Genomic DNA, 23,181 nt, shown 5'->3' on the forward strand with positions numbered 1-23,181 from the left:
AAGAAGCCAGAAATATGTATGCTTCTTTTGCGCCTTATGTATGTGTGCGTGCTTATATTACTGTATATTTAAATTATAATTACACTGCAGAATCGGAGCGCAGGCACTCTGTGTCCGTGTATGTGCGTATCTGAGGGTTGTTTTTTTGTAGCGCCTCGTTGAGGTTGGAGCGCTTCTATCTATTATTAAATATTAAAGTTATAATTAGTTTCATAACCGGAGCGTTGGGCTCCCCTCCCGGTGTGTGTGTTTGCAACTGATGTTTACAAGGGTCCATAAACATTTTTAATAGCGCCTTATGGAGGCCTGATGTGCTTAAATTATTGAATATTTTATTGTAGCTTAATACCGGAACTAGTGCGTTGAACCCCAGCCCTGTGTGTGTTTGTCTGTCCGCCTTGAGTTTACGAGAGCCACAAAACAGGTATTTTTCTAGCTCCTTCTGAAGGCCGGTGTGTTTCTATTACCAAATAACTAAATTAAAATTACTTAACAAATAATTAAATGTACTTCACAAACAAGAAGGGTTGCATCCCGCCCTTGGCGAATGTGTGCTGGGTTTTTTGTTTGCGTTCGTTCCTAGCGAGATTGGTGTGGTTATATTACTGAAAAGATGTGCATAATAATGTCAAAGCAGAACTGCAGCGTGGGACCCCAGCTCCGTATGCGTCTCCGAGGCCTGCGTTCACAAGGCACAACAATTGTATTCAATAGCGCCTGGCCGAGGCTGGCCTGCTCATGCCACTGAATATTTAAATTCTAATTCTATTCCAAGCCCCGCAGCGCTAGACCCGTCGCCCCGTGTGTATGTCCGAGGATTGTGTTTACAAGAGCCTAAAATATTTCTTATAGCGCCTTGTAGACGTTGCTGTGCTTATATTATTGAATATTTAAATTATAGCTGATCCCCAGATCAGGACCGTCGGGCCCCAGACCCGTATGTATGTCCGAGTCTTACGTATATAAGTGCGTAGAAAACATCTTACGGCGCCAGGATGAGGTTAATGTTCAGAGGTTATTCAATATATAAAATGTAAGTTCCAACCAGAACTGCAGCTTCGGACCCCTGCCCCGTGTGTATGGCCCATCCTATTTGTTAGGTCTCGCCTGACCCAGCGCATGCGCTGGTCTGGCGAGACTTATTGAGAGGGCTCCAAAAAGTGCTACCAGGCCAGCCTAGGGCTACAGTGCATGTGCGCGGGCGCGCGCGCCGCGCTTTATCGCGATTACTTTCACTTTCACGGCCGCTTGTTTGTTTTTTGTTGCAGTGTTATAGGAAGCGATCTCGACCGATTTACATGAGCACTGGTTTCACTGCACACGGTAACATTTATCTTTTTTGTCAGCTTGTCCATGACTCTTCTCCCCCATTTCCCGTGCTGTGCCCAACACCATCTCACCCATCCCATTTGCCCACCCCATCACCCTCCGAGGTCGAGACCTCTTTCAGCTTTGTATTGATTCTCCCCCATTTTGTGTTTCGGCAGCGGCTTCTGCCTTATAGCTTTGCGGCCCGGTCTTCTAATTTGCATACATTTACAATGTATTGTATTGGTAGCACTGTAAACCATTGCTGATTAATTTACCTCGTTCTGTTCATTATTGCATCGTAAGCAAAAACGAGGCTCTGAAAGGCGCATGTCTGTGCTTACCTTTTTACAGCCCTTAGTTATCATAACAGAGGGACTGCAGCAGAGTGAATACTAGTGTCACAGAAGTTTCGGTTTTAGAGGACGCTGAATATGGAAGCCCCGCGTGATGCCATCATCTCTCACGGCCTTGTGAAATTTCCTTGTTTGCATCAGTCTGTCACCAATTGCAACCACGCTGTTTAGTGACTTACATTGTCTCTCTCGTGGACTAATGCCTGAGTTATAAAGCTTTAAGTGGAAGGATTACATATTCTAATGTAGTAGGCAATAAAGTAAGAAAATATTGGCTTATGTTTATTTAATACAGGTAGAGAATGTGGCCTTATGGCCAGACCTGCCGACATTGAAACCGGGGACCGAGGTTCTAGTCTGAGGCGTAGCCTCAACAGCCTTTGATTCTGGGCAAATCACGTAATCTACCAGTGTCTGAAACTCTACATAATTGAACTGGTGCTCATTTAAAGCGCTACAATATATACGGTCAAGTTTATGCTTTAAAGAAGTACAATTATTTCTAGATGAAGGTCATGCAAATTCTGTTAATGTGATTCCACCTGTTGTATTTGCGATTGAACTCCCTCTCTTTTTGATGTTCTATAATACTTGCTTTACTATTACAGCGTTGCCTTTCCTGGTGATAGCTTTGCACATGCTCCTCCCTGTGGCGCAGCAGACGTTGCACTCGCTGTCCAATGTTCTTGGTGCACTTAATGGCTCTGTACACAGTGACTCTCGACCATGGCTCTTAACAAATCTCGCTGAACAGTCTCCCCGTGCCAAAGCTATTTGCTTTGTCTACTAGATCAGATATGAAACATTTTGTCAACGTATGTTTTGTCGTCCCCAGGCTCCAGAGTCTGGTGTCCCTGGGTCTCGTCTGTCACAGAAACCAGTGCTGGTTTCTCTGAGCTTTTAGCCAGTAGACTGAATGGGTAAACTGTATAAATGTATACAGTATCCTATTGTGCAAACGAGGCCACAAAGGCAACATAGCGTTACTAAAGAGATGCATCTCCGGGAGAGAGAAATTGGGTGCAGTTGAAACACATTTGTAGTTAGGCATATAGTACATTTGGCCACTGGTGCTACTGTGCAGATAAATGCCAGAAGCCTCTCTACTTCCAAATGGGAGAGAGGGACCAGCTCATATTACCTCGCTCAGTGCAATTCATGATGCATGTTTTCGCCACACCACTTAGAAAATTCACCAGCTGCCACTGGTCTGTTTCTTCCCCATCCCTTCGACAAAAGCGGTGTCTTTATTATTCTTTATAGAACTAGCTCTCATTTTGAGGGATGTGATTGTTTGCAGTCTGTCTTTAGTTAGAGGAGTAACCACCTCAACCGCTCTACAAATGCCACCTGTCTAGCTGCTGCTGCAGCCAGGTTAGGGTGTTATCAGTAAAATAAAATATTTGCCTCATATCACACAATTTACTTACGCTCGGAAGCTGTGATTAATCCAGGTTTTTTGGCTTTACTTTCTGCCTCCTGATCCATCCACTTTATTAGCTTGCTTTTTGTTTAGATGTTTTCAAACCTGCTGATTGTAAACATCAAACCGCTCATGCATGCCCACAACCACTCGACTGCAGAAAAAAAACATAAGTAGGAAACATTGCCATTTACATCGCCAGTAGCTCTAACTTTCACCAGTGCGAGACCTATTGCATTGCAAATGCTTGTTTAAAAGTGTCAACAACGTGTTTGAAATGGTTGGCGTACGTATATACTATAACATACTTAAATTATAGTTGCATCCCAGATCCGAGCGTTGCATCAGAACCACGTGTGGTTCTGTTCGACGCCTTTGTTTACTAGTGCCTAGAAAACCTTTCAATTAAATAGCGCCTTGTGGAATGTGGTCAGTTTATTTTATAGAATATTGCAATCATCATTTCATAAAGCGCGCTGTGCGGCTTGGGATGTCTATCTGTAAACAACCGTCTTTTCTAAAAATGCAAAAAAAAATGCACAAAAAAAAGGAATCCGAAAGGGGAGCGAGAGCACGCGGAGAGAGCGGTCCCGGCTAGGGGGCAGCCGAGGCAGCGGCACGTCCGTGACTAACTCACTAGGCACCCTACTCTTTCACCAGCATGCGCCAAGCCGATTGATTTGCTTCCCCTTTGCTGCCTCGCCATATGAGGTGCCAGACTCGTCTCTCATACACTCATGCCCCCTCAAAGCAGAGAGCCAGTGCCACACTCTAACTCACCACCGCATGTTACAGAGGCACTGAGTGACTTTACCCTGCATAATCACAGCCAAGCCTCACCGCTTCCTCCCACCTTGGAAAATGTTATTTTATTAATTTTATCAAACTATCATAACGAGCACAGGAAGCGGTGCTTAATTTGTAAAAAAAAAAAAAAAAAAACATAAGGGCACAGACTCCGTTTTGCTGATCGCTGTCTCTGGCGCTGCTAAGTGCCACAGTTGCAGAAAACCAAGAGTTTTTTAGTCTACGTTCCCCCTCATACCTCTTTTTTTCATCACCCTACAATTCATGTCTCTTTATCTCTTGCATGTTATTTTACATCACTTTTTCTTCTCTGTTACTGTTTTCATGTGCTTCTTACTACTCCATTCTTGCTTTTCTAACTTTCTTTTTGTCATTCTGATGATGAAAAATAAGTCCCAGGGCAGGCACCAATAATCCGGGCTGGTGCCAAACGACCACAACACCCCCCCCCCCCCCCCCCCACCCCACCCCACATTGCAGCCACTGGGTTTTAACAAACACCTTTGGTGCACAATCCCACAGCCCAAAAATAAAAAAAAATCACATCAAAAACATGTCTAACATTGCTCAAGCACAACCGTTTAAAAACGGAGTGTCGGCTTTACAAATTAAGAATTAAATGAGAAATGTTATTCATGGAAAAAAATCATATTTTTAGGGATTGTAATTTGGTTATGTGACTGTCGCAGCTTTTATTTTTAACATAAATAGGGAAACCTTCCCTGTGGAAGAGCCGCTCTGGTTCCTAAGTGAGACATGACTTGATTTAAAACAGGTTCAATGTATTACATGAAATCAAACCACTTTCTCCAGGCTTTTCTTAGCTGTGCTGATTCATATATAGGTTTCCCTCGTCTTCATTGCTTGATTTTGCTCACGAGAAAGTGTCACTGGAAGTCGTTGAAACGTCGCTCATAGTTCTAGTGAAATAATGAAAATGCCACTTCTAGGAATCGGAGGCCTTGGCAACTATTAGCTGTGGCGGAAGCCTTCATTGCGCCATAGGCAGCTTGAGCCTTCCTGCGGAAGCCGTGCCGCGCACACACGAAGAAGAGGTGACGTCACGGAACTGCACGGGAAAGTGGACGTTCCTGCCAGTCGAGAGGGCTCCGGAAAGGGGAAAAAGTGGGCGTTACTGACGGCGACTCGGTAGTATAAAAGGCGCGTCAAGCGGGTGCTATGTCCGAAGCCATGGAACAGCGCTCAGAGAAGACCCTCGCCGCCGCGGGGCCCGGGGCAGCAGCGGGTACGATGGAGCTACCACCCTTGCACCCACAGCCCCCGCCGGGTGCACCACTGGGGCACGGGGCAGTGCCCTCCGAGGAGACCGTGCCCCTGTCTAGGGCCCCTACCCTCGGGGCAGTGCCCTCCGAGGGGGCCCCGACCCTGTCGACAGCCTCCGTGGACAACGGAACTGCTGAACATGTCGGGCTGCAGGGGACAGGTGAGGAGGGGGCGGGTGTGGCCAGCGCTTTCAGTGGGTACCATACTGTAGCACCAGTACCGCTCAGCGGGGGCTCTTTTAGGGTGACCAACTGGCATTGGTGCAAATTCAGGACGGTGAGTGTAAAAATTCTGGACAAAGGGTCAAAATTCAGGACACAAATTCAGGACAATAGGTAAGTTTTACAGACACATCATAGTCGGTCGCGCAATAGTATATAAGTAAACCCAGCCATATCCAAACATATTCAACCATTTGCAAAGCTATCCATCATGTAGCCTTCCATCTATCATTTCACTCATCCATCCCTTCATCCATCTTTTCACTCATCCATTATCCATCCATCCACCCTTTCACCCTATCCATCTGTACACTCATCCACCCACTCTTCTATCCATCCATCCATTCACTCATCCATCTAGCCATTAACCCTTTCACCCATCCTTTCACTTATTCATCCATCCATCCACCCAGTCACTCATCCTTCCACCCATCCACCCTTTCAGTCATCCATCCATCCTCCCTTTCTCTCTCCATCGACCCTTTCACTTAGCCATCCTTCCTTCCATCCACCCATCCATCTACTCATCCACTCATGAATCCATCCATTGACCCTATCACTCATCCATCCTTTCTCTCATCCATTTATCCTTTCACTCCTTCACTCATCTATTCATCCTTTTGTCCATCTACCCTCCCTTTCACTCACTCATCCATCCTTACATCCACCCTTTCACTCATCCGTCCATCAATTCACCCTTGTACTTATCAATTCATCAATCCATCCATCATTTCACTCATCCATCCACCCACTCACTCATCATCCACCTTTTCACTCATTCATCCTTTCACTCATCCATCCACCCTTTTACCCATCCAGCCACCCTTCCACCCATACACCCAGCTATTTACCTTTTTCTCTCATCATCCTTCCACTCACTCATCAATCCATCCATCCTCACTTATTATCCATCTTTTCAATCTTTCATTCATCCATTCACCCTTTCACTAATTCATCCAGCCATCCAGCCATCCCTTCACTTACTCACTCGCTCACCTTTTCCTATTAATTTTGAGCTGAGCCTTTTTGAGAAGAGGCCCATCAAGAACTTCACCCTCGCTGCAGGAGCCATTCCAGGACTGGGACAGAAGCCACCCAGGGCGGAGACACGATCCACCACAGGGGGGGGGGGGGGGGGACAGGAGCCATCATAGGCAGGGGGGGGGGCGGGGTCAGGAGCCACCACATGGGGGGACAGGAGCCATCACGGGGGGGAGGCAGGAGCCATCACAGGAGGGGGAACAGGATCCACCAGGGTGGGCACAGGGGTGGGCATGCAGTATTCTAGTATCATCTTGGTCTCTTCCAGGGTGGGGTAGGGCTCCTCACCCCCTCCTGACCAAGACAAGGAGAAGACAGGCTCTCTTTCCAAAATGTTAGTTTTGCCACCCCCCACTGTGATGTACAGTACTTAAAGGAGATACTCCAAGAGAACTGATTTAACTGATTGTCCTCCATACTTTGTTAATCAGTGTGGGTGCGAGTGTGCCATTTATTTATTTTATTACATTATAGACTGCATGTTTGCAGAACCGAGGTTTGCTTACAATTTAGTGACAGTAATTAAGCTCTGTGAAGAGAACCACGTGCAGCCTTGGTGTAATCAGGGCCTGTTCTAGTGTGTTTGGGGCCCTGGGCAGAAAGGGAATGTGTGAGGCCCCTCTAAATAGCAGAGACATGACGCGTTCAGGGCTGTTTGCATCTGAAGAGATGCCCCTGCCCCTGAACCTGCAGCCCCTCCCTCTCAATCACCTTCAAGCCCCTCTTAACAGGTAGCCATCCCGCTGTGCCTCTCCAATGCTGCTGGGATCTGAGTTTTGGACCTGCATCGGAGTCTGTTACACCCGACCTCAACAGCATCAGAGTCAAGAAGGGGTGGAAGCTGTGCCGGCTTTAGGGTGGTGCGACCGGTGCCCGGGTAAAATTACGGACAAATGGCGTCCGTTAAAGAATCCTTCACGGACAACGGACAAACGGCCGAAATTACGGACTGTCCGTGAAATTTACGGACGGTTGGTCACCCTAGGCTCTTTGCGTTTAAAATGAGCACAGCACTTCTCAGCAGGGGCTCTGCGCTGTTTAACATGAGTTTAACTGGGGTGCAAAAACGGATGAGGGGAACTCTAAAAGGGGCGTGGCCTATGAAAATAAGAGCGTGGGGTACTTCTGTGACCTCTACAGCGTACCACCAACTGGTATTTTGGTAAAAGATTACTTAAAATATGTGAAATATAAACAAACTAAATGTCTGACATGGAATACCCTAATGGTTTTTCACATGAATTGTTCAGAAACATATGACTGGCAATGGCCCCGGCGCACCACTCGCGGTCGTGTCTTTTTTTTTTTTTCCAATACCGATTGCATTTCTTATCACCTAGTCAGCTTGTCTCGGTGGTTCTGAATCGTGCACACTTACATCACATTTAAAGCACTGCCTTTAATGAACCAAAAGCAGAGACAAAATTAACAAGCATTTACAATGCAACGGTCTCGGCATTGTTAAAGTTAGAGCTATTGGCATTGCTCATGACATTATTTTTGTTTATGTTTTTGTTTTTAGAACATTTAAAGAAACGGCATTGTCATGAGCAATACCAATAGCTCTAACTTTAACAATGCCGAGACCGTTGCATTGTAAATGCTTGTTCAGAATTCCCGAGACGTAGAAGCTAACCATCTGGGTCATTCCATAAATTAGAAAGAAGGGTATGGAAGTAGGGGAGAGTCGCTCTGCATGCCTATAATGGATGGTTTTGTAATGCGAAGTCAGGGCTAAATGCCATTAAAGAACGAGTAGCATAAATTAGCATATATGAAAATACTGGAAGTACAAATTGAAAGATATACAGACAAGGAGAGCACTGAAACTCGCCAGGTATTTCAGAGAAGATGACGCTTACGGGCCACGAAGCCACCAGGATACACTCAGAGGCTCAGAAGCATACTGAGGTCCGTAAGGCAAGGCTGGTAACAGAGATGGGACCTAGAAGAGTCAAGGATCAAGGGGCATTAGAATTTGGCAAGAGTGAAGGTAAGGGGTTTTGGGAACATGGCGACCGCTAGTTAGCTCCGGTCGCAAACTCTCCTAGGCTGACGGCAGCGGCAAGTCTTTTTCGCTTACCTGTGCTCTCAATCATGCCGAAAATAGGGTGAGGTCTCTCCGGGGCTGTGCTGAGTGCGGCGGATAGTGGGGGGGGGGGGGTCCTGAAAAGCAGGGTTACCTTCATCGTGGTGGCACCACTCTGGATTAATGCGGCAGACAGTAACAACAGGGCTGAGAACACTGGGAGGAGTGTGGGCGGAGGCTGCAGTGCGGCTCAGCTGGGGCTGCCGGGCTGCTGCGAGAATCGACTTCCTGGGGAGCAGGATCAGTTTGTGCTCGTCCTCGAGCCAAGCTGGCCTGGGAAAGCCACAAGACAGCATATTCTCTGAACATCGGCAGCCAGGAGATAAAACCAAAGAACCCCTGATGACCCTGGTAAGGAGTAGGGAGCGGGCCCCGTTATAGAAGGCGATATTATCACTAATACCAGTATTGGTGCCTCTAAACAGAAATCGGCGCTCCAGGGAGACTGTAGGTTCCGAGGGCACCGAAAGACACCACCGCCTTTCTCCGAGGCAGAGCAGAAATGCCTCGGAGAAAGGCAGCGGCATTTTCAAATTCGGGGGCGTGTTTTGCTGTTGTCTCCTCCTTGAGACTTCTTGCAAAAAACACGCCCCCCGATCCGAAAAGGACGGGGCCTAATCGGAATGACTGACCTCTTCTCCAATGGCTGGCCAGCATTCAAGAGGCCAGCCAATGGAGAACAGGGGAGAAGAGGGGCGGGTTCAAGCCCCTCTTCTCCAAGTCATTAAATCTCGGAGCTAGACTGCGCAAGCGCAGCCTTCGCAGCCGAGACCTAAAAAGCAGGACATTTCTCCCACCTCCCCTATCACTTTATTTCAAGCAGACTAAGAAATATGGTGAGCAGTTGGGGGGGTAGGGGGTGGGAGGAGGAAGAAAGGACATGGCCTTATGGCCAGAGCTGCCCGCTCTGACTCAGGAGCCAGGTTCCAGTCCCTACAACGACTCCACATCCTCTGATGCTGAGCAGGTCTCCAACTGCTCAGTAAATGAATGTGTAACGTAACTGGATATAACACACACTCTCTCATGGAGTGCTTCAGTTAAAGTAGCATGTTTTCGCAATGCCAATAGGGCTGACCCTATTGTAACAGTTCCAGGGGCAGAAGTGGTATTAACACATCACCGGGAGGAGGAAAAGTCTGTATTAACTAAAGCTGAACTCCTCAAAAGGAAACGGGATAGTTTCACGTACAGAGAAGATCGCCGGCATTGCTGGGAAAATTCTAAATTACATTTTTGTGGCATTTAATTCATTAGGTAGCAGGGTACCTGAGGCATGGCATGTGATATTCCCTTGTGTGATAACATCCCAAAGAAGGCTGAGGTCTCCAGAGGCGTAGCTAGAGCTTGTGGCGCCCGGGGCTATCCATCAGATTGCCGCCCCTGGGGGCGGGGGGGTTGCTGGGGAAAAAGGACGGCAAGCACTTGAAAGAGGACCGAGAGACACGTAGTATCGCCGCTAATAGTTACCTCGATCATGCAAGCTACATGCACATACATGACACGGTCCAAGGCTACACAGTTGAATACAGTGGTGACTGGCAGCACAAAAGAGAACACACAGACTGCATGATCTATCTGGGGCCTCAGAAAAAACTCATGTGACATCCATCAGAGAGCTGCATGAACAATTACCTGGTAATTCTGTCAGCACAATGCAAACATGCACATACATGACACTGTTCAGGGATCCATCAGCCACAGCTGACATTAAATGACCATTCATCATGGTCCCCCCCATTAAAGCAGTGCACTTTGTGATCTGCATGGTACATGTTCTTTGCAGCAGGCATATTAACCCTCTGTGCTACCTTTCCAGGAGTCAACCCTCCCACTAGACAAAACTCGAATCTCTCTCTAGGAAGAACATTAATCACCAAAGTTATCATGACATTTTTATTGTTTCTGAAAATTGCTGGAGGCCAGGAAGGAGGCAGCAAGTTTTTTTTAACCCATAATATACTTGCAAACACTACGCACCCACCTGACATAGGTATCTAGTGCGGTCACACCATTTTCAGCGCCCTAACCTGCTCAAGGTTCATGTGATCTCAGTGACAGAGTCACAGTGACTGGATCACTTGCTCTAGGGTGTGCTGCTTCGTAGGCCTGCCCGCAAGACTGGAGATTAACTTCAGTATGGATTGTGGTGGACAGGCCTTCAAGGTTAACTCACAATTGACACCACTAGGGTACACCTGCTTGTGCTAAGACATCAAGCCTTCTAAGGTCTAGTGGGGCCTTGTAAGGTCTAGCATGGGAATATGCTCCCTCAGTAGTGGTCTAGTGGACTGGTCATGAAGGCTGAACCCAGTTCCCCAGTTTCTAATTCGACAGCTCTGGCCATAATGCCACATCCTCTCCCCCACTGAACACCATACTGCCCCACTGAGAGAAACTCGCACTGCCTTCAGCTATAACCTAATTGTGCCCGCTATAAACACTTGGATGTGGCTCAATTCAAACTATGCACTTGTTAAGAGTAATATGCTGCCTAAAAAAAAAAAAAAGTAAAAGCAAACACTCATAGGGAATGCAAGACTAATAAAGCATGTGAAATGTAAGCAGAAACAACATGGTTACCTTAACGATCTCTCACTCACTATTCAGAAATCAGCGAGTGGTTTTACCTGAAAAGTTAAGGACATGACTACAGGGCTCTGAAGGGAACCGTTTCAAAGTCCATTGTTTATATCCTTACAAAACGTAAGCAGTATGGTTTAAAAAGACCACATCCATAAACAGAGCCATGGTACACATTTTGTTTTCCAATCTACCCATCAACCAGGTATTGCAGTCCCTAGGGAATGGTGCACTTCCCCACCTGGGGACAACAATGCTGTTCAAAGAAAGACGAGAAAACAAAAGTAGCGCTTCACTGGCAAACTCTGTAAAGTGAGGCTGATGTGTTTGGATGTGAATAAAACCAATCTGGCCACTTTGCAACCACTCTGTCTTGCTTTATTTAGTTATGTATTTATTTTTCATATTGAAAACCTTCTATTTCTCTCCATCCCGCTGCACTTTGGAATAGAAAAATGTCAGAAAAAGGGCATTTCCCGCAAGAGTGTTTTTCTTTTTTGGATCCATTTCACAGGGAAGCAACTAAATGAAAGAAGGAAAGAGAGGTTGTGAACCGTTTCTTCAAGTTATGGTTTTCAGTAAGTGAGGAGCAAGACAGAAAGAGAGGGGGGGAGGGACAGCTGCCAGCACAAAAAAGAAGAGGACATTGCCCGAGTCCTATTCCTTCTCTGCCCGTCCCCAAACGTCCACGAAAGCGAGCCGAGCCGTATCTGAATGCCTTTGTCCGCCCCGCCCAAAATAGTGCCGCCAGGGGCGGCCCGCCCCCACCGCCCCCCCCCCAGCTACGCCACTGGAGGTCTCGGTGCCCACGACTGCCAAGCGACCCAATGTCAAGCGATACAACTTAATCCAGTTTTGACTTTCAGGGTATTAGCACTTTTCCTCCTGTGATTTTTCGGGCCTCTGAATAGAACTGTAAAATATAAGCAAGTACTCAAACGCAAAACCAGTTCTGTAATACAGTGAATTGCTGCTTAAAATGTGTAGAGTTAGCGAGAGAAAATGGAGGAAAACAAAGCTGGAGGGAGATAAATTGGCCTATAGAACAGCACATAGAGCCTATCTAAATAGTTGCAACGCAGCCGGAAGAGAACATTTAGGCATCCGAATCTCGGAAGCGAAGTGCTCTTCCAAAGAGCTCTTTAAGATCCTTAAGGAGTTTACCAACACCGGAGCCAACAATCCTTCCCTCCCGTCTATGCAAAGGTTATGTGACAACTTAGCCAATCATTTTGAACAAAAGATTGAGAAAATCTACAGCTCCTTTGGTTCGGAAGAGGTCTTTAAGGTGGTAGTACCGCCCCTGGAAGACCTCCTGTCACCCAGTCTAGACTCTTCGCAGCTATTACCGCAGAGTAAGTAGTGTCCCTATTAGCGCACACAAAATCAGGCTCCCCGTTAGAACTGGCCCCTCCTTTTATTATTTCAGAACTTGCTCCGGCCTTGCCCTCTTCACTTACGGAAGTCTGATATAGATCACTAGATATGGCCACGTTCCCTCTTAAGTGGAAGAAGGCGCAATTTAAACCACTGTTGAAAAAAGCACTAGTTGACCCTGCATTCTTGCAAAATTATAGACCTATTTCTCTTCTCCCATGATGCTCTAAAATTATGGAGGCACTGATTGATAAACAACACTCGGGATATTTGGAACAATATAACTTACTTGATCCTTCCCAGTCGGGCTTCCGTGCATGTTGCAGCACCAAATCTGCATTGACTGAAGTAACTGACACAATAAGGATGTCACGGGCTAAGGGGACTCCCATGATGTTAGTACTTCTTGACCTGTCGGCAGCTTTCAACACCATCTCTCATAGAATCCTTTTGGATAAGCTACAAAAGATTGGTGTCAGAGGAATGGCCTTAAACTGTCTGCAAAGTTTTCTGACCAATAGAACACAATGTGTCTAATCGGACACATTTGTGTCGCAGACTGCGTTAGTGGACAAGGGGGTCCCCCAGGGATCCAACTTAAGTCCTACCTTGTTCAATATCTATGTGGCTCCTCTGGCTACCATCATTAGATCATGTGGTTTCGAGATGATCTCGTACACGGACGACACTAAAGTGATAGTCCCCTTTGAGACGGATCCAGCGGTGACCAGAGCAAAGTTTAAGACCTGTATGCTAAAAATAGCCACATGGATGAGTAAGAACTTCCTTCAGCTCAACTCCAATAAAACGTAGACATTGCTGTTTGGGAAAGCTGAGGAGTTGTAGACCTCAGACTGGTGGCCTGTAGAACCCAGGGAAGCTCCTATACCAAAAAGGCGGGCGAAAAATCTGGGCATCATAATTGACGATAAACTTTCCATGGAGGAGCATTTGAAGACCATCTCAGGCACCTGCGTCGGCATGATGCGAATGCTGAGAAATCTTCCCTTAGATTCCCCTCGTGGCCAGAAAACCCCTCATACAGGCGCTTCTAGTCAGTAGACTAGACTATGGAAATTCGCTTCTGGTAGGAGCGAAGGAAGATCTATTATCAAGGCTGCAAGTTGTCCAAAATACAGCAGCGTGTCTTGGTCTCAACAAACCTGCACGTACTCCGTCACTACCTCTCTTGCGACAATTGCATTGGGTCCCTATTAGGAAGAGAGCAGTCTTTAAGCTCCTGTGTATAGTGTTGAAATCGCTTCAGGGGACGGGCCCCGCCTACCTATTGAAGAAATTAAAACCTTTCATCCCCGTGAGTCAACTGAGATCGAGTAACCGGAAACTGCTCTGCACGCGGTGAATCAGGAAAGCTAAAATGGGAAACCTGGATGTTTTAATGACCGCTTTCAATTTGTTGTGTGCCAGCCAGGTGCAGAGAGATCCCCTTGGGGATGATTCGTTGCGCCATACAAATTCTAATAATAAAATAGTACTCAATGAAGTTACCATGTGTAATGGGAGGGGGGGGGAAGGCACAGTAGGGTGGTATGGAGCCTCTCTCCCGAAATCTTACTTTTTTTTGAGCTCCAAGAATTTATCCGCATTTGAAAGAACCAAAAGTGTTAGGGCTGGAAGAAAGAATGCGAGCATGCACCCTGAGTTAAGGATGTTGGAAAGTGCACAATACTATACATCCTGCTACAAAAGGAGGTGAAGAGGCAGGAGAAACTCTGGGGAGCTGGGACTGCCGAACTGTGGGCACTAAAAACGGGCACGTGTCTCTAAATCGGAGGAACTCGCTCTGGTGTAGGTACTCCAGATGTAGCTAGCAGGTCCTCTAGTGTAGACCACTCTTAAGCGTGCCCAATCCCACACTGTGCACCAGATATTGATAGCAACCCCCTGAAAAAGATTAAACATCATTTCTCCCCCAGAGCTCCACAACAGTTCGCACAGAAACCCCCATGAAGAGTTGACAGAAAAATAAGGACTGTCAAATGCTTTTCCCAAATGAAATATTGTAAACCACTTTCATAGGGAGGAGGTGTAGAGAATATCCCAGGAGTAAGAGACTACATGTACATAATAGCCCAGTGGTATCACAGGAGTAAGGGACTGCATATACAGAATAGCCCAGTGGTATCACAGGAGTAAGGGACTGCATATACAGAATAGCCCAGTTGTATCACAGGAGTAAGGAACCGCATGTGCAAAATAGCCCAGTGGTATCATAGGAGTAAGACTGCGTGTGCAGAATAGCCAAATTGTATAACAGGGGTAAGACTGCGTGTGCAGAATAGCGCGGTTGTATCACAGGAGTAAGGGACTGTGTGTACAGAATAGCCCAGTGGTATCACAGGAGTAAGGAACTGCGTGTACAGAATAGCCCAGTGGTATCACAGGAGTAAGGGACTGCATGTACAGAATAGCCCAGTCGTATCACAGGAGTAAGAGACTGCATGTGCAGAATAGCCCAGTCGTATCACAGGAGTAAGTAACCCTGTGTACAGAATAGCCCAGTGGTATCACAGGAGTAAGGACCAGCATGTGCAGAATAGCCCAGTGGTATCACAGGAGTAAGGAACCACGTGTGCAGAATATCCTAGTTGTATCACAGGAGTAAGGGGCCTCATGTACAGAATAGCCCAGTGGTATCACCGGAGTAAGGGACTGAGTGTACAGTATGCCAGTGGTATCACATTAGTAAGGGACCGTGTTTACTGAATATCCCAGTTGTACCACAGGAGTAAGGAACTGCATGTGCAGAATAGCCCAGTGGAATCACAGGAGCAAGGGATCACATGTGCAGAATAGCCCTGTTGTATCACAGGATTAAGGAACCCTGTGTGAGGAATAGCCCAGCTGTATCACAGGATTAAGGAACCTCGTGCGCAGACTAGCCTAGTTGTAACACAGGAGTAAGGGATGGCGGGTACAGAATAACCCATTTATATCACAGGAGTAAGGGACTGCATGTACAGAATAGTCCAGTTGTATCACAGGAGTAAGGGACCGCGTGTAGCATAGCCCAGTTGTAGCACAGGAGTAAGGGACTGCATGTAGCATAGCCCAGTTGTATCACAGGAGTAAGGGACTGAGTGTACCAAATGGCCCAGTACTGAATATCCCAGTTGTGCCAGAGGAGTGAGGAATCGCATATGCAGAATAGCCCAGTGGTATCACAAGAGTAAGGGACTGCATGTACAGAATAGCCCAGTTGTATCACAGGAGTAAGACTGCATGTGCAGAATAGCCCAGTGGTATCAAAGGAGTAAGGAACCCTGTGTACAGAATAGCCCAGTTGTATCACAGGCATAAGGAACCGCATTTGCAGAATGGCCCAGTGCTATCACAGGAGTAAGGGACTGCATGTACAGAATAGCCCAGTGGTATCACAGGAGTAAGGGACTGTATGCACCGAATAGCCCAGTTGTATCACAGGAGTAAGGGACTGTGTGTGCAGAATAGCTCAGTTGTAACACAGGGTAAAGGATGGCATGTACAGAATAACCCATTTGTATCACAGGAGTAAGGAACCGCATGTTCAGAATAGCCCAGTGGTATCACAGGAGTAAGACTGTGTGTGCAGAATAACCCAGTGGTATCACAGGAGTAAGAGACTTTGTGTGCAGAATAGCCCAGTTGTAACACAGGAGTAAGGGATGGTGTGTACAGAATAACCCATTTGTATCACAGGAGTAAGGAACCGCATGTTCAGAATAGCCCAGTGGTATCACAGGAGTAAGAGACTGTGTGTGCAGAATAGCCCAGTTGTATCACAGGAGTAAGAAATCGCATGTGCAGAATAGGCCGGTTGTATCAGAGGAATAAGGGACTTCGAGGGAATATTCACAAGAACGCAAGATAACTACCGTAGGAGTACCTTAAAGCAACTTTAAAAAACGCACCTCATTGTGGGAAAATAACCCCGTGCCAACGTGGAATTTACTACAAGCGGTAGCATGCGATAGTCACCAGATAACCCGCCAAATCTCCACGTGAAAATCAACTCCATGCCGCATAAATGTATTGTATTGTATTGTATATCGATTTGTATAGCGCGATTGCTGCCCCGCGGGCGTCCAAGCGCTGCAATACGCGAATGCAAAAAAACATGCGAGGAGGGCGACCGCGGTATAAAAAGTAGCGAAAAACCAGCCACATGCCTGCAAATCCCTCACGTCTGGCGGAACAATGCACCATAAAAACCACAGAAAAAAATACACCAAAAACAACTCGTAGCAACATGGATGCACCCTGACACAGCGCAGGGTTCAACTCTAACCCCATAACCTCCACAGACTACCAGCAAGGAACAACTGGGTCGGGGAAGGCCAAGGAGAAGAGGGAGAGGAAGAGGTGGTGCAGACTGCAGGAAAACAAGACCAGCGTCACGGAGGTGATAGAACACCACCAGCAACTCACCCACTAGCAGACCACCTGGATTGGAGTCGGAGTGCCGAGGAGGCCAATCCAGGAGGCCAATAGGCACCGGCATAATGTGACTACCTAAACCAGGCACAAACCTGCTGCCAACAAGAAGGCAGCAACGGCGACAGGAGGTGGCAGTCCCGCGCCACCGGAGGAGCTGAAGTAAACCCTGGCCACAGTCATCAGTGTGGAGATGGTGCAAGGAGTAGGGAGTACGAACACAGCTCGTGAGGACCTGACACAACAGGGAGTGCAACGAACAGGGACTGGGGGGGGGGGGGGGGGGAGTGGGCACAATGGCACACATGCTCAATGATGTGTAGCACACTGCACACCCACAATCACCCAGGTCCATGGGCCCTACCCCCTTGGCACAGTGCAGCACACACACACATAGCACGAACAGCACACCCACATTGACGACAACTAGGAACAACGCACAGAGCCTACACTGCAGAACAGAGGACACAACTGGCATTGTGAAATGTAAATGTACACGTACAACATCACATCCGTCACGTAGACCAAATGTACACTGTCCCGCAGAAGAATCCAGCACCCCCCAAACAGTCATAATGTACATTTGCCATACAGTCTGCATGCAAACCTGCACAATGCGCCAACATATATGTCAACGCAAAGTTAATACGCACCTCCCCTTCACGTTGCAGAGTGGCACACAACATCTTCAGCAGAATGCAGAATACAACACATCAGTGATGCCCGGGAGGACCACCACACTGACACCTATGCCCTACAACAGCACATGGATATCCCATGCAACCCCCCACCTGGACCCGGACAGCCAAGCTACTCAGAGGAGAACACCCAACCTCCCAACACACCACACAGTAGTAAGCACCCGCTAACACAGCTGGCTCACTACACTTCACCCACTCACACATCGCACCCCAATGCCATGTTCCTGCACGCCAAAAGGAGGTGGCCCAACAGGTGTGGGTGAGGGCCGAACCCATGGAATGCGAACCAGGACACATACATAGGTGTCTCTCACCCTTCAGGGGCCACCAACACCCCACTAAGGAGACCCACACTGCCATAGAGACACATGCAGTTGCACATTCACAGTACAGAACCACGGGCAGGGGTGCTCAAATAGCCGTCACACACTCATGTTGGCTCTGCGTACGACGGCCCTGGCTACTCCCCTTATGAATTGAGTGAGTGATGACAAAGCTACATGTCCAAGCGCCAACCCGCTGCCTGCAGTGACACATCTGCATCCGATGTACACAGCACAATGTAATGACGTCAGGCCCAGGGCCCTCATGCATACAACAAGACCAAGGGACACACGCAGATATCATGTTGAACTGGCTACGGGCACATGCGCCCGGCCTCTTTATTGGCAGGGCCACATGTACATTGATGCCTGTGCTGGATGTGTGTGGGGTGAGTGTAAGCCAGCACGCACAGAATGTCTGGTGCTGGAAACCACTTGAACATTAGACACCAGTGCAACGGAAACAGAAAACACATGAAAAAGAGTCAACGGCTGAGCAACGTGGCAGGTGCCGGAGAAAGTCCAGAGGACAGCTAACCTGCAAACAGAAGTGCCCGTGAGTTGCAGTGCACTGGGGATGGGACACTAGAGATGAGCGTGCCCATGTGAAGAAAGTCTAGGATTCTGTCCCTCCGACAGTTACCTTATACAGATGCAGTGGGGTGCGTCATTCCTGGATCATCTTTCCCATCAACGTCGAGGTTGACATAGCTGTGCAACCTCTCCACAGCTCAAAACTCAATCAGTAATGGACAATGGCTTGCGGTGCACTGAGTCGCTGAGCAGGGTATCAGGCCGATGATGGCATCCACGACAGGTCTGAGCAACTCCGTAAGTCTGTCAGGACCACCGTGTCGACTGTGGCAAATGGCTGTTGGGGGTGGTCCTTGCGGTGGTGGCATGTGCCTCCTGCGGTGATGCCACGTCTGGGCTGGTCAGGACTCTATTTGTTGTGTGAGCCCTGGTTGGACGCTGTTGGGCCCGGTGGCTGCGTACAGCGCAGGGCCACAGAGAAATGGCGATGATGACCCCAATGCCAATGCTTCAGGGGCCATCCAATATCTCAGAAGAAGGGGTCCCAGACCTGACCAGTACAGATTTAGTGGACCCGGATGCACAGCGGCCGGCACAGGCACCCAGCCACGGGAAGGTGACTTGCGGTGCAGTCAGATGGGCCATGCAACCTGAGCGGGTCGCCATCAATGTCCGAGGTGTATGTTGCAGGGGGTTTCGGGGGACAGTGGAAGGTGTCCTCCAGGGCATGACGCCGAAAGGTTTGATTTAATCCGGAAGCAGCAATTGGAGGAGTGGAATGCGACAGCCACCACCAATTCTGTATCAGCTACATCAGGATGAAAACTGACCCCTAGTCCATAGACACAGATGCCACCAAAGTTCGACCAGAGAGTGTCCATGATTGTTGGGGAACAGACTTGGTGGCACCGGGGCTGAGGGGGGATGCTGTCTGCGATAATGGCGGTACGCTGATATTAACTCAGGTATAGCAAAATGAAGAGTCTGTGACCTACTGGACCGCAGTGTAGGCCGGACGCAGAGGGCAGCAGTGGCCCACAGCCACGTGTCATTGGTTGGCGAGGCACAGAGTCAGTGACACAAGGGCTTTTGTAGGTAGTGTTCGATCACCTCCCTAACGATGATCTTGTTCCCTCCGGACTGCAACGCGGCTTCCTCTTACGCCTCTCCGTGCGTGCGATGACATGTATTCAGCCTTCTGAATAACCGATGTTCATTTCCAAATCTGTGACTCACTCATACGCAGTGTAGGCCCAGGGCAGTAGTCCGCGTAGGGCCACAGACACGTGTGGTTGTGATGCCATGCACAGACTAGTTGGCACCACATTGAAGTGAGCATAGTGACTTGTCCTATGCCTTAAATGGTGTTCGCTGCCATGGTGTAATCAAGACTCCGTTCCAAATGTGTGACCTACCTGACCGTGGAGTAGGCCTGAGGCAGCGGTCAGCACAGCCCATTCATCGAGTGTCGCCGGCTTAGGTTGGATGGCCCCACCGGCCTGAGTAGTTCAGGTTCAGTGGCACCACGTGTTGGGACACCTCCGTGTATGTGAACGGTTTTCGTCCGGACTCAGCCCCATCTTCCTCTTCTCCGTGCGACTACTGGTGTGGACTCTGCCATTCGGGATTTGCGCCTAGGTGCTGGATGTGGGAACTACTGGTCCGCAGGGTAGTCCTGGTCCCTCATCCATGTATCGCCGGCTGGCATTGAACAGGGTCAGTGGCACCACGTGACGAAAGAAGCCCATATGGAACTATGCCTCACTGATCGAAGGGAGTCTGGTGCTGTTGCCGCTGGCCCGGATTTGGGGTCACTGCCATTCATTACTCAGGACACAGTTTCACACATGGGACCTACTGGGCCGTGGAGTAGGCCTGAGGCAGCAGTAGAGTCCGTCAACAAAAAAGGACTAAAGCGGGCCCGTGTCTTGGAGGCCGTGATGGTCTGAGGAGGCTGCCATGGTCACGGGACTCTCACTTGGAGCTTGAGCCAGAACGTGGTGGGCCTGGCTGCACAGGGGCGGGCCCGACAGGTTCGTGGTCTGGCAGGCGCATAGCGTCGCAGGCAACTCCGCTCTATGCACCCCTACGCTGGCGTGGCGTACGCTGGGCCATCCCACTCCGGTCATGCTTGGGTGGGGGGGGGGGCGTAACAGGCAAGATTTCTGCGAGGTCCCCCACTGGCTGTGGTGACATGGTTGCGTCCACTGTCCACTACACTCCATACACGAGAGGTATATGTCGCCATGGCGATGGGTGTGTGCTGCATACTGGGGTCTGTCCAACACATCTCCGCCACTCTTTGCATTGTGTACTTTCCCAAACATGGTGTTACTGCATCCTTCACACATGCCTGTCTGCCACCTCTCCCCACATTAGGCAGTTGTGTGGCTGAGGTGCCATGCCATTGACTGCTCATGTTCACGGCTTGGCCAGGTAACCATTGTGAGTTGTTCTGTCATGTCTGGTGGGTGGGCATGTTGTTGTGCATGTTGGTTGTGATTTGGTGACGTGTGCATTGCCAGAGTTGTGATTTGCATGGTTGTGGAGTTGAGGTGAGTGGGGTGTTCATTTTGAACTTGCCAAGGGGCTGTGCATTTCCCCTGGTGCCATCCTGAGAATGCTGGTTGCTGATGGACTGTCTGAGGATGGAGGAATCATGCACACTGGCTGTGTATTTGAAGGCGACAAAGTTGGAGGTTCCACGGTGTTCTGTTGTTGCCTGCACATTGGGGTGGGACGTGTGCTTACTGCTGCGGTGATTGTGTGCTGTGTCACCAGGGGGCACAGGTGGGACATGTGTGCTGTGGATTGCTCCAACACGCGCGAGCATCCTGCTATGGAGTGTGATCCTTGCTTGGTCTCCAGCGTGACCTGCGCATTGTGTTGGACGTATGGGGACTGGGGTACCAGGGTGATGGTGATGTCCAGGACAGGTGTGAGGGACTTGGATGTGGCTGGCAGTGAGACTCCTCCAACTCTGATGGGTGTTGGTTGGAGAGTGCCAGGGGCCCTACAGATGCAGCCAAGCCAGCAGCTTGGGGTGGGGTGTTGGTTGTCCGCTGAATTGGTGCCGAAGGCCTGTTGGGCGATGATGGTCGGGATGCATGGGGTGGTTGCCCCTTTCAGCCTGTGGTGGATGGTGACATTGTCAGAGGTTGGGTCTGTGCGGCTGGTACGCTTCCTGCGGGTCCGCTGTCTTTGTCTGCGCTACGTCTGTGGTGGTCCCGGGGGGGAGGTGTTCCATGTGTAGGTTGTGGTCCTCGGGTGGTGTCAGAGGGTGTTGTTGCCCTTTTGGGTGTCTGGGCCGCATGATGGGTGGCTCCATGGCATCTGTTGCCCTTCCGATGTGGCCCTGAGCTGGACTCCCTTTTGTGGTGCAGGCTGCCGTTCGACTTTACACCAGGTCAGAGCAGGTGTAGATTTCCTGGTGCTAACGTGCCTCATTGCTGGTTTAGTGTTTTTATCGCAGTTCTGTCTGGTCGTTGAGAATGTTGAGGTGTGATGTTTTCACGGCTTCTTGCACGGGAACGCCCACTCTGCATCTCATTAGCGATAGTTTCGGGGGGGGGGCCTCTGTGGCAATGTTTTTTGCAGCTGCTATCGCGGGGAAACTGGTGCTGTGGGCTGTTTACACCAGCTTGTGAATGGGGAGGTATTTTTATCACGACTTTGGCTGCAATAAAATGCTGTTGACTCGGCGATTAGTTTCTTGTGAATATGCACCTGCAGGAATAAGGAACCCTGTGTGAGGAAAAGCCCAGCTGTATCACAGGATTAAGGAACCTCGTGCACAGACTAGCCTAATTGTAACACAGGAGTAAGGGATGGCGTGCACAGAATAACCAATTTGTATCACAGGAGTAAGGGACTGCTTGTGGAAAATCGTCCAGTTGTAGCACAGGAGTAAAGGACCACGTGTACAGAATAGCCCAGCTGTATCACAGGAGTAAGGAACTGCATGTGCAGAATAGCCCAGTTGGATCATAGGAGTGATAAACCATGTGTGCCGAATAGCCCAGTTGTATCACAGGAGTAAGGAACCGCATGTTCAGAATAGTCTAGTTGTATCACAGGAGTAAAGGTCTGCATGTACACATTCACCCAGTTTTATCACAGGAGCAAAGGACTGCGTGTAGCATAGCCCAGTTGCATCACAGGAGTAAGGGACTCGGTATACAGACCTGCTCAGTTGCATCACGGGAGTAAGGGACTGGGTATACAGACAAGCCCAGTTGCATCACAGTAGTAGGGGCTTGAGTGTAAAGAATCCCCCAGTTATACACAGGAGTAAGTGACTGCATGTACAGAATAGCCCAGTTGCATCACAGGAGTAAGGGCCTGGTGTATAGACAAGACGAGTTGTATCGTAGCAGTAAGGAACAGTGTGTACAGAATTGCCCACTTGTATCACAGGAGTAAGGGACTGTGTGTAGAATAGCCCAGTTGTATCACAGGAGTAAGCACTGCTTGGCGAAAAGCCCAATTGCATCACGAGTAAGGGACTGCATGTAGAATATACCAGCAGCACCACAGGAGTAAGGGACTGTGTGTAGAATAGCCCAGTTGCATCACGGGAGTATGGCATTGCGTGTGCAGAACTGCCCAGTTGTATCACAGGAGTAAGCGACTGCATGTACAGAATAACCCATTAGCCTCACAGGAGTAAGGGACTCGGTATACAGAGAATCCCAGTTGTA

General features: G+C 48.8%; 1 protein-coding gene across 3 annotated transcripts in view; it reads left to right on the forward strand.

Moving 5' to 3' along the window:
* LOC146812955 (C-type lectin domain family 2 member E-like) overlaps positions 1-23,181 on the forward strand; it is a 256,306-nt gene that overhangs the window by 140,674 nt on the left and 92,451 nt on the right. Inside the window, exon 1 of one of the 3 annotated variants that reach the window (XM_085619989.1) lies at positions 5,096-5,338. The exons of the other annotated variants lie outside the window; for them this stretch is intronic. Within the exon in view, the coding sequence (XP_085476115.1) occupies positions 5,146-5,338 (193 nt within the window). The 5' untranslated portion in view covers positions 5,096-5,145. Of the gene's footprint in view, positions 1-5,095; positions 5,339-23,181 lie in introns of those variants that run through there. 3 annotated transcript variants of the gene reach the window in all.

This window comes from Triturus cristatus, chromosome 7 (genome assembly GCF_964204655.1).
Source record: "Triturus cristatus chromosome 7, aTriCri1.1, whole genome shotgun sequence".
Classification (NCBI taxonomy): domain Eukaryota; kingdom Metazoa; phylum Chordata; class Amphibia; order Caudata; family Salamandridae; genus Triturus; species Triturus cristatus.